Here is a 12636-nt window from a genome sequence, read left to right on the forward strand (position 1 = left end):
ATCTAATGACACGTGTGAACTAATTTAACAGACAACACTTGAATTCTTAAATAAGAGGCCCTACAAACGCCGGTATTAGCATGGGTATTCTGTAATGTGTCGGCCATACTTACTGTCAGGTTTTTTCAGTATTCCAACCTTCTGACTGCATTTTACATTTATGTTGTTGATTGCTCTTTATTTTTAATCACTATGAAGTAGGATCTTAAACTGAGGCTGAAAGAGAGAATTCTTGTGGTGGCTTTACGTTGAAGGGTTGCATGTTACTGGCCTGTCTGTCTTACATCGAGGATGCTATTATCAAACTAGATAACACGGTCAGTGTTCAGTGTACCACATGTACACCTATGATGGTGTTTTGTTTTTTTGCACACTTTAGGCAAATTTTTTTTGGTGGGGGGGAATTTTCCCCCCTTTTTTTCCCCAATTATATCCAGCCAATTACCCACTCCTCCGCGCCGTCTCAGTCGCTACTCCACCCCCTCTGCCGATCCGGGGAGGGCTGCAGACTACCACATGCCTCCTCCGATACATCTGGAGTCGCCAGCTGCTTCTTTTCACCTGACAGTGAGGAGTTTCGCCAGGGGGACCTAGCGCGTGGGAGGATCACGCTATTTCCCCCAGTCCCCCCAAACGGGCACCCTGACCAACCAGAGGAGGCGCTAGTGCAGCGACCAGGACGCATACCCACATCCGGCTTCCTACCCACAGACACGGCCAATTGTGTCTGTAGAGACGCACGACCAAGCCGGCACGGGGATTCGAGCCGGCGATCCCCGTGTTGGTGGGCAACGGAATAGACCACTACGCTACCCGGACACCCCCAATTTAGGAAATTTTGATTCAGTTTTACTACAGAAAAGCTTGATTCAGTTTAATTTATTTTGCACACACACACACACCATGTCACCCTATACTTGTGTGGACCCCTCATCTACTACTTTCTTTGCCTAGCCCTTAACCCTAAACTTAACCATCATAACTACATACCTAACCTGAACCCTAACCTAACCTGAACCCTAACCTTAACCCTAACCCTAACCTTAACCTGATCCTAACCCTAACCTTAACCCTAAAACTGAGTCCTAAACATAAAATAAACGCTTTTCCTCATGGGGACCCATAAAATGTCCCCACATGTTAGCTGGTTTCAGGTTTTTCTATCCTAATGGGGACCTGGTACAAACACACACACACACACATTTATATACACACACACACACATATTTATATACATACACACACACACACACACACACGTATATGTATATATATATATGTGTGTGTGTGTGTTTGTACCGAAATTCATGAACAACATGCGTGAGGATTCTTGTGTGACAGGGTGAACAGGTCGTGAAAATGGATGTCCTGGTTTGAAATACGTGGAATGTTTGTCTGTTTTTCGTTGACCCGCGGCCACTGCATCCCTCCATCAAGGAGCAGGACTTCATTCTTTCACTCCGTCTCCCTATACGCGCCTCTCGTTTTTGTCAGCTCCTCTCTTTTTTGTTTCTTTCTTTCTCTCGCTCTCTCGTTTCTTTCTTTCTCTCTTTCTTTTTTGTTTCTTTCTCTCTCTCATTTCTCTCTCTCGTTTCTTTCTCTCTCTCATTTCTCTCTCTCGTTTCTTCTCTCTCTCTCTCTCTCTCTCTCTCTCTCTCTCTCTCTCTCTCTCTCTCTCTCTCTCTCTCTCTCTCGATAATACACTGTGATTCTTTCTTTCTGTCTGTCTTTCTCATGCTTGTGCGCCCATGCAGCTGATATCCCCTGACAAACCTTCATTTTCATGCCTTCCTCTCTCTCTCCGTCTCTCTCCCCATCATTCACACACTTAATCCCCCCTTTCTCTGCAGCCGATTATTTCCCTCGCTCCCCCACTCTCGTTTTCCCGTCTTCCCCTTTCATTCTTCTATCACTCCACTTGTCACCCTTCTCTCCCTCCTGTCATCCGTCATTCGCTTCATCTGCTGTTCTCCCGATGCCTCTGTTTTTATAATGGACTTACTTGCACCTGGCTTTCAACCAGCAACTGCTGTCAAACGCATGCAGGTCGGGGGCACGAGGTTTGCCAAGTAGGCTAACCGCATAACCCTGCAGCTGAAAGAATGACGTAGTGAAACTCTAACTCATCCCTGTATGGATGAGGATTCAGGAATGATGATAACGAGGATATTCCTCACTGGATATGCCGGCGGGTGAGATTGTATTAAATGGAACCAATGCAGACTGAAGGTGGCGCTGTTGATAGTCTGCATTTCGTTGTTTGTGCACATGCACTTGAGTAGTGACAATAAAGACAAAATGAATTGAATCGGGGGGATTGAGCTCTTACGTTTTTTTTTTTATTGTGCGCCACCAAAAAAAAAAAGAAAATTTTACCTGAGTCGAAAATACAAGATTGGAGGCGGTAGCGATCTGTGAAGCTGTGTATTTTGTGTCATATTAACACTCATTTCAAAGCGCAACTCATAACCCAGACACCTGTTGTACATCAACAAGTTCACACAAAGCGATGCAGTCTACGTGGATTTTGATCCGAGAACTGGTGTTGCTATCTGGAATAGTCAAAGGTCTTTGATTGTGTTTCTACTTGGCACCTTGTGGGTCCACACATAAAGTTATTCAGTTGGACATCCTGATTGTTTTACGATCTCTGAGGTGTTTGCTGATTGTCGTCATAGAGGACACAATGTGGGCGAAGCGAGTGTTTCCTTGAGATATCATAAATTATATCATTAAAAAAAATACATGGTTGACAGGCGTCCCGGTAGCGTGGCGGTCTATTCAGTTGCCTACCAACATGGGGATCGCCAGTTCGAATCCCCGTGTTACCTCCAGCTTGGTCGGGCGTGTCTGCGGGTGGGAAGCCGGATGTGGGTATTTGTCCTGCTCGCTGCACTAGCGCTTCCTCTGGTTGGTTAGGGTGCCTGTTCGGGGGGGGGATATCGTGATCCTCCCACGCGCTACCCCCCAGGTGAAACTCCTCACTGTCAGGTGAAAAGAAGCGGCTGGCGATTCCACATGTATCGGAGGAGGCATGTGGTAGTCTGCAGCCCTCCCCGGATCGGCAGAGGGGGTGGAGCAGCGACCGGGACGGCTCGGAAGAGTGGGGTAATTGGCCAAGTACAATTGGGGAGAAAAGGGGGGGAAATTCCATAAAAACAAAATAAAATAAAATCCATGGTCGATGTCTAAAAGCTAGGTATAATCACCATGATGCAATGTTACACAAGTGGACACTCACAACGTTGACTACTGACAGATTTACCCCTCTCCGTGCGGTTAAATACCTATGAATTTACATAACACACATACACACACACACACACACACACACACATAGGCCTAGATGAAAGGTGAGCTAACATGGATGGCTAGCCTGAAAAGGTCCCGCGTCCGCCACAAGGCCCAGAGAGATCCACTCACAGTGCTTCCCTTTTTCTGTTTTCAGCTGAATTTCTATGCTGTTTTCTCCTCCTGAGCAGACACACACACACTTTACGTAACCCCAGTGGGCCAATACAGATTTAGATGTTGCACTTAGCTACGCTACAGGGCTTTTCTTAAAACCAGCTAACAAAAGAGACTTTCCCTTCACGTCTTTGTGTTTGTGTTTGCGTGGCCCCATTTCTGACAGGGATGAATGGCTTTTGCAAGCGCCTACATCCCTGCAAAGAAATGCATGGGAGTGTGAGCGTGTGAGCCCATATTCGTCTGTTTCACATCCTTTTTTTAGTGCGTGTGGGTGTGTGAATGTGTGTGTTTGTGTGTGTATGCAAGTTCGGTTGTGTTTGTACTGTGCATGTGTAGACTTGTACATGTGAACATGCATGTAAGAGCCTGTATTTGAGTAAAAGATGTAGTTGTGTGTGTGTGTGTGTGTGTGTGTGTGTGTGTGTGTGTGTGTGTGTGTGTGTGTGTGTGTGTAAACATGCGGGTCTGACCAAAACACCACATTTCCTGCAAAACAAAAGTTAACGCTGCAGTCCCATAGATTTACACATAATTATTTTTTTATACTTCTGCTGCCATATTCAAGACAACAGCTAATCCAAGAACATCTTGAATGCTGTCATCATAGCTTGTTTTAAAGGTTACTGTCAGGTAGCACATGATATGTCCCGTAGCATATCATCGTAGAGGACCTTTGACAATAGATAGTGCGACATGAATACCCAAAATGTAGGTTCAGCTTTGTTTTATGTGTTCAGCATTGGGAAAAGTCCACACACAACAGCGCAGGCAATTCTGATTCATTTTGAATGGGTCTCTTGGATTTGAAGTGATCAAATCCCAGTACGACCACCGCCCTCACCACGGCTGTCAGCAAGTTCAATAAAAATGACAAACTTCACCTTTGAAAACATGAAAACGAGCACAACCAGACAAAGCTCAGACTTTTGGATAGAGTTTACAGCACAACGGTTCGGTGAAATGCTGAGAAGCAGAGATAGAGAGTGAGTGAGAAACAGAGAGACTGAGTGAGCGAGTGAGAGAGAGCAAGACGGGGCGAGAGAAAGAGTGAGTGAGCGAGTGAGAAAGAGCGAGCATGAGTAAGAGAGAGTGCGAGAGAAAGAGCAAGTGAGCAAGCGAGAGAGAGTGAGCGAGAGTGGGAGGCCGAAAAGCCAAAGGAGGAAACAGAAAACCAATAAACCTTCTCTTTGTGTCTTTGCCTTTCTCTCTTTCTCTTTCTCTTTTTCTTTCTCGTGCAGGGTGACCACACGTGGGCGACCATGTTGGGTCAGAGCGTGCGTCTGCAGCCGGTGCCCATCCAGAGTCTATCAGAGCTGGAGCGAGCCAGGCTGCAGGAGGTGGCCTTGTACCATCTGGAGGAGAGGGATCTGGACTTTAAGATAAACATCCCCAGAGGTAAGAGTATGACCAACCCGATGCCTTTACAACACAACACAACACAACACAACACAACACAACACAACACGATAGGTTCACAACCTGGATGCGGGTGGAGACAGGTTAAAGGCGCATCCCTCATGCTATGCCGGTGATAGCTGAATTTGTCTGGCTCTGGCATCCTGACAGCAAAGAGGAGACTGGGAACTGAAAAACGGTCTCGGTGAATGGGGTCGTCGAGATGTGAGATCGGGTCAGACTGTGATGGTAATGATGATTCACTCGTCTCCACCTGTTACATAATAACATTCCTTCACAGGAAGCGCCCGGGTGGTTCAAACCGTTAGCGTGCTCCGTGCTAGCTGAGGCCCAAGTCCAACATCCTCTGATTTAAACCCTCCCCGGGGACATTCCCATCTCTTTCTCTCTCTCTCTTTCCCATCTTTCTTGGCTGTCTTCACTTTGCTAACAAATAAGGGCAAAACTGCAAAATGGTGTCTTAAAATTCCTGCAGCATTTGAGAGAAATTAGGTCGGATCATTGTTTAGCAGAGTCAAATGAATACAAGTGGGAAGAGGACTTGATTTCCAGCTAAGGCCACCCTGTCAATAATAACAATATGACCTTAAGAGTCACTTATAATAACTGAGCACCTGCCAGAGTGTAGAAGTACTGTTGCTAAGTATAGAAAATTTGTTTAATTCGAGGTTGAATGTTTATTTCCATTGTGAGGGTTTTCAGTGTTGTTTATAAGGCTTGTAAGGCATTCGGGGAGCTGCTTCTCACTTTTGATATCCAGGGTGATAGATTTAGAGATTTTATGCAGGCTATCCATAGACGACAAGCAGAAGAGCTCAACGAGGTCTTTTCTCTGGTGTTCAAGCCAGAAAACTACTCAGCCTTTAACCTCCAGCTAAACACCGCCGTTGCAAGCTATGTGGAGTTTTGCTAAAGTCTCAATAACATGTCGTGAATAACAAATCCCGTCTCAATCTCACGCCAGCTGGAGTTTGCTTTCTCGACTATTTCTATTCTTTCTACTGACTTACACTTCTTCTTCTGCAAGCCCGTTGTCTGATGGTGTGAAATATACTTTTTTTTTTTTACCCAGTCTATCTTTGAACTACTAAATCCATTCAATAAAGAGAGAATTTTCCACCAATAAACTTTGAATCCCTAAAACCACCTCAGAGATCTCAAAGTTTGAGCGGAAGGCTGGCTCTGGATGGAGGAGGTCAAGGTTCATCAAGACAACGCTGAGAAACAAACACCGCTGATGGTTGCGTGTGGTGTGTGTCTGTCTGTGTGTATTTCTTGTTTTGCTTTCCAGAAATATCCTTTTTTTTCCCCCCTACTTTTTCTCCCCAATTGTATCCGGCCAATTACCCCACTCTTCCAAGCTGTCCCGGTCACTTCTCCACCCCCTCTGCCGCTCCGGGGAGGGCTGCGGACTACCACATGCCTCCTTCGATACATGTGGAGTCGCCAGCCGCTTCTTTTCACCTGACAGTGAGGAGTTTCGCCAGGGGGACGTAGCATGTGGGAGGATCACGCTATTTCCCCCAGTTCCCCTTCCCCCCCGAACGGGCGCCCTGACCAACCAGGGGAGGCGCTAGTGCAGCAACCAGGGCACATACCCACATCCAGCTTCCCACCCGTAGACACGGTCAGTTGTGTCTGTAGGGACGCCCGACCAAGCAGGAGGTAACACGGGGATTCGAACTGGTGATCCCTGTGTTGGTAGGCAACGTAATAGACCGCTACACTATGCGGACGCCTTTCCAGCAATATCTTGATTAATTTTTCCAACAACTAACAAGTAAATTATTGTTCAGCATTGAAATTAGGCCTTCCTTTACATGTCAGACATTTGGAAGATAATAACAGAATGCAAAGAAAAAGTGTAAAATGAAAAACAGAAGATGATAATGAACAAAATAAAAATCTAAATAAATAAAAATCAAATGAATTTCTCTGCTTTTCACAAGGGTTCCCCCACTGTCATGTTCATGTCTCCCCTTCATTATTTGTGCATCATTGTCGAGCTCAAACACACAGTTTACATGGAACACAGCAGTCAAGTATTAAAATGAATTAGTTCACTGTCATTTATACCTCATCCACCACATTCACCATATTACTTAGATCCACATGTTCCATAAACTGTATAAAAGCACCCCAGATGTTTTCAAAGGGCGACTGTCTGTCTACCTTTAATAATGTCGGTAATCTCCTCCAGAGGTAAGGTTGTGAACAAATCTGTAATCCAATTATTTTCGGTTTACTCGTCTTCTTCCAAGAGAGCGAGACAACTCTTTTCGCAAGCAGTAAACAAAGACCCAAGGCAGCAGTATCTTTCCTCGGTGTATGATGTTTACCAGGGTATAAATGTAAAATGAAAAATGTAGGATGAAGTGTTAGGTGTATGGCCAATATCCTCTCCAGAGTTTGTTTAATCTCCCTCCAAAACTGTTTAGCTTTATCACATTCCCAAACACAGTGGAAATAGGCCCCTTTCTCTTGTCCACACCTGATACACAAGTCTGGGATAGCACTGTTATATTTATTTAGCTTTTCTGGTGTTACATATGTCCTCATCAGCCAGTCATTTTGCAGAATTCCAAGCTGAGTATTGACAGTTTGTATTTGTGCTTCAGCACATGCTGCTTCCCAGTTCTCCGAAGGAAAATCCTCTCGTAAGTCTTCTCTCCAGGCATTAGGTTTTAGTAAAAAAGACTTGGAGGACCCCTCAACTACAAGATTATATAGTTTTGAGATAGATGATACCCTTTCCAAAGCAGTCGTTTTACCTTTCTGTTTACAAAATAGACAACGGAGCGTCAACAAGCACTGACTTTGAGACTCTAATAAAGTTTTTCCCCCTGTAGGTATTTGAAAAAGTGTTTGCGTGAGATATCATGCCTGCCAACCAGCTCCTGAAACGACATTAAGGTCCCATTATCCGTTATCATGAGAGCCCCTGTTGTCTTTAGACCTTTATCATTCCACGTCGTAAAACCTGAATCTGCTCTGCCTGGTGGGAACGAGTGGTTACCCTATATTGGGCTGAAGTGTGGAGAGAGAGTTTCACCTAAATATTTCTTAACCTGATACCACACTGTAATCTTCTTTTTTCATGATTTTGGCTTTTACTGAGTATAAATACTGAGGAAGAGGCAGTGTGACTGAGCAATTTTCAATATTCATCCAAGGTGGAGGGGATTTGTCTGAAAAAGAAAAGATCATTGTCCTCAGTTGGGCTGCCCAATCGTACCACAGTGGATGGATTGGAGCACTTAAGACCTCCTCTATCATAAGATAGGTGACAGCATGACAAACAAAGCCCAAGACGTCTATAATGTCACAGATATCTTACAAAAACTTTATTTAAGTTTGAGAATAGATTAGTAGGAGGATGTTCTGAAACAAATACAGGAGTTTGGGCAGGATGTTGGACTTAAGAATATTAAGTCTTCCTATAAGCGACATAGGTAAGTAATACCATCTGTCTATGGGGGAGATAATTGAGTCTACCACGGGGGTATGATTAACCCCAACAATGTCCCTAATATATGGCACTGTCTTTATACCCAAGTATGTAAAGCAGTAAAGAGTCCAGCCCCTCTCCAGGAATTTGGTACTAGAGCCTGTGCTATGTGTGGAGGTGAGCCCAACTATATCTAGTTGGTACCGCTCCATTTCCCGCACCAGCTCAGGCTCCTTCCCTGTCAGAGAGGTGACATACCATGTCCCGAGGACCAGCCTGCAATGCCGGAAGTTGGCACGCCCCGGTCCCTGCCTTTGCCTGCCGCCCAGCCTGCATTGCACCCTACCCCAATGCTCATTCCCGCAGGTGGTGGGTCCACAGGGTGGCGGCTCCATTTTTTCCCATTTCCATTTCAAAGCAAAGCCCACAACTTACCAGTCAATCTTCCTTCCAACCCTCACCGATGGCCATGCGCTTTGGGTAGGGACTGAAAGGGTGAGATCGTGGATACAAGCGACTGAAATGAATTTTCTCTGTAGGGTGTCTAGGGTGAGGAGCTCGGACATCCGGAGGGAGCTCGGATTAAAGCCACTGCTCCTTCACATCAAAAGGAGTCAGTTAAGGTGGTTTGGGCATCTGATTAGGATGCCTCCTGGGTGCCTTCCTTTGGAGGTTTTCCGAGCACATCCAACTGGGAGGAGACCCCGGGATAGACCCAGAACTCGCTGGAGGGACTACATGTCCAGTCTGGCCTAGGAACACCTTGGGATCCCCAAGGAGGAGCTGGAGGGTGTTGCTTGGGAGAGAGACCTCTGGAGTGCCCTACTTAGCTTGCTGCCCCCGCAACCCGATTCCAGAGAAGTGGCTGATGATGATGATGATGAGAGAGAGAGAAAGAGCAAGAGAGAGAGAGAGATGTAAAACAGTCTAACATCTTCAATTGGGAAAAGTTTCCAGTGTTGTTTCTTTCCTCTGATTTAAGTAACATTATAGAAGATTTGTCTTTGTTTACTTTATATCCTGATATCCTTCTGTGATAAGTTGTGTTAAACTGAACAATAGAGGACACAAAATTATTTTTTTTAGGGGTTTTATTCTGATTGCTGGGTCCATTCATTGAGCCCAGCGGTCGATGGGATAATAGACTTCTCTGGATAGAATTTTTTTTATCAGGTTTAGTTTTTCAGTAATAAGTGTGCCCTGTAAATGTATATACCTTCCAACCCTATCTTTAATTACCCTTGTCACGTGAAATAGTATTGATTTGTGTATTAAAGTCAGAACACCTCTTGCCTGAGAAGTAAAGGGTGCTGAGTATATACTGCCCTGCCATTTCCTCCTAATTTTCACCTCCTGGCCACACAACAGATGAGTTTCCTGAAGGAATATGACATCAGAATGCATAGATTTTAACTTATTCATTTCTTGTTTGACCTTTTTCAGTTTTGTAGTCCTCTGCAGTTCCAAGAAGAAAACTTAATCCTTAGCCCACCAGACATACCAGATAACACTGAAAGGGCTTCCCAATAAGAAGAAAACCACCATTGTGCCTGTACCTAAAAAAAATACCCGTCTCTTGTCTTAGTGATTACCAAACTGTTGCTTTGGCCTCTGTTATTATGAAGTGCCTGAAAAGATTTGTTATATATAAAATGTAACATTCCCATTACCCTTGACCCATTACAGTTGTAATGGGTCAAGGGTACAATTGTACTGTCCAAACTGGTGTTGAAACTCAGATGTCTTGGTCTGGGGACCTCTATCTGTAATTGGTTATTTGATTTCCTGACAGGCAGGCCCCACACTGTGAGAATAGGTAAAACATACTCATCTACATTAGTTCTTAGGACTGGTGTCCCTCAGGGCTGTTGTCTCAGTCTCCTATTGTACAGTCTGTTTACACACAACTGTGTTGCCAAATATGAAAACAACAGCATCATCAAATTCGCAGATGACACCACAGTGATTGGACTAATAAGCAACAGTGATGAGAAGGCCTATAGGAGGGAAGTGGAAGATTTAACCATATGGTGCCATGATAACAACGTCTCTCTAAATGTCAATAAGACAAAAGAATTTGTTTTTGACTTTAGAAAGATCAGAGGAACTCACATTCTTATGAACTTTTATGGTAGTACCATTGAGAGTGTTGACAGGCTGTATCACAGTGTGGTTTGGCAACCTGACAGCTCAGGACTGCAGACTGCTTCAAAGGACTGTAAAGACAGCGGCAAAAATCAGTGGCATGCAACTACCACAACTTCATAATATTTACAGCTAGCTGAGCTTCTCCACATACTTTTGTGTGGTTTTATCATAAAGATGTAGTGGCCTCTTCAGTGGCTCACTCTGTGCTTGCTGCTGGGTCTGCTTTACTTTGAACCCAGTGGGTTGATTCGTTCCTGCTCTGCGGGTCGTTAATATATGTCTCATACAATATGTGCTGTACCGAGTGAGTGGACTGAAAGGGAACGTAGGGTTATGAATGTAACCACTGTTCTCTGAAGGAGAGAAACGAGGTACAACACTCATTCACGCTGCTTCGCTGGGAGAGCTCAGTAAAGAGTGGTGTGACAAACTGAAGGATGCTACTGGTGACGATGCTATATAGCCTAGGGGTGGGGCCAGGCCGCCATGTGTCACCATGCATCATTTGCCTTTCAGGTGTGAATAGAGGTGTCTTCAGCCAGACTCAAGAGGGCATTATATCCCATACAGTATGTGTTGTACCTCATTCCTCTCCTTCAGGGAACAGTGGTTATATTCATAACCCTACATTTGCATGTGTGTGAGTGTGTGTGTGTTTCTGTGAGAGGGAGCGTTTCCAATCATTTGACTGTGTGTGTATGTGGGGGTGGGGGGGTGGGTGGGTGAACCTACGTGGGACAGGCTTATCTGACAGTGTGCTCGTGATCTTTTCACTGACCTGCTGTTCAATTCCATAAACTGTTCCCTCTCCTGGGACATTTACCCCCAACCCTTGCACGTTTGACCTCCCAAACTCTTTGGTATCGAAGGCCAAGTTAACATACAGTGTTCAAAACATGGTTCAGTTTAATATTGTCTGATTTCGGCTTTCTAATCCCTTTTGTGGCTCAATAGGTAGAGTATGACACTAACACTCAGTGTCTTTATTGTCCCTTACAGGGAAATTAGTTTGCAGCTAGTATAATAAAACTCTCACAAAAACCAAACATACAAACACCAAGGCAGAGCTGACAACAGGACATAGTGGGCAAGGAGAACCAAAGGAGTTCAAATATACAGGCCAAGGAAATAAGCGATCTGCAGACAACAGATGAATGCTATCTACTATTTAACAATTGGGTGGCAGTGGAGACAAAGGAAGCCTTGTATCTCTCAGTCCTAATACAGGGCATCTTCAACCGATGACCTGAGGGTAACAGCTCAAACTCTGGCCAAAGGGGGTGACCTTGGCACTCCAGAAGGGAAGTAGCCTTTCTGAACACCTTCCTATTATAAAGGTCAGTAGGCTGTGCTTCACTTCTCCCTGAGATCTTACTAACCCATTTGATGAGTCTATCAAGCCATTTTTTTATTGACTGGTCAAGTTACCAAACCAAGCAAGAATATAGCACATTAACACTGTTTCAATAAAACGTCTATAAAAGAGAGTCATCATATGGGAGGAGTAGTCTTTGTTGGACCTTCTTTGTAGCTGTCCACAAGCTCAATGCTCAATGTCAGCACCTTTAATGCTGGTTGGTACAGGACTAGGAGGAGTCTTTTAAAGCTGATCATCATGTCTTTAGTTTTAGACACATTTAAGTGGAGAAAGGACTCATCACACCAAGATCCAAAATCATCGCCCACAGGTCCGTGTTGTTCCTCCTCCCCTTCAAGAAGACTTACAATCACTGAATCATCCACAAATTTGAATATGTGTCTATTGGTATGGTTTCTGCGACAGTCATTAGTGTACAAGATGTAGAGTAACGGGATGACACAACAGCCCTGAGGGGAACCGGTTGAAGAGTACAGCTGATTGGAAAAGGAGTCATTAACCCTCACCCACTGGGACCTATCAGTCAAGAAGTCCAGTATTTAGCCAACTAGATTAAGATCTAGTTTGAAGAGATGAATTAGCTTATCTGCTAACAGATGTGGCTGGATCGTGTTAAAGGCTGAGGAGAAATCTATAAACAACAAGCCTGGCATGAGCATTTGTCCCCTCAAGATGAAAACTTAAAATTTTAAAGTGTTATCGTGGCATCTTGTACACCCCTATCAGGCCTGCATGCAAATTGCAGTGGATCAAGGGATTTCTCCACCTGCGATAA

The 12636-nt window shown here is 44.6% G+C and overlaps 1 protein-coding gene across 2 annotated transcripts in view; it reads left to right on the top strand.

Annotated features, from left to right (window-relative positions):
* The window catches only part of arhgap36 (Rho GTPase activating protein 36), a 70887-nt gene that overhangs the window by 14389 nt on the left and 43862 nt on the right, over positions 1-12636 (top strand). For both annotated transcript variants that reach the window (XM_056300142.1, XM_056300141.1), the window contains exon 2: positions 4710-4866. In XM_056300142.1, the coding sequence (XP_056156117.1) occupies positions 4731-4866 (136 nt within the window). In that variant the 5' untranslated portion in view covers positions 4710-4730. The remainder of the gene's footprint in view (positions 1-4709; positions 4867-12636) is intronic.

This window comes from Lampris incognitus, chromosome 20 (assembly GCF_029633865.1).
Source record: "Lampris incognitus isolate fLamInc1 chromosome 20, fLamInc1.hap2, whole genome shotgun sequence".
In the NCBI taxonomy this organism is placed as follows: domain Eukaryota; kingdom Metazoa; phylum Chordata; class Actinopteri; order Lampriformes; family Lampridae; genus Lampris; species Lampris incognitus.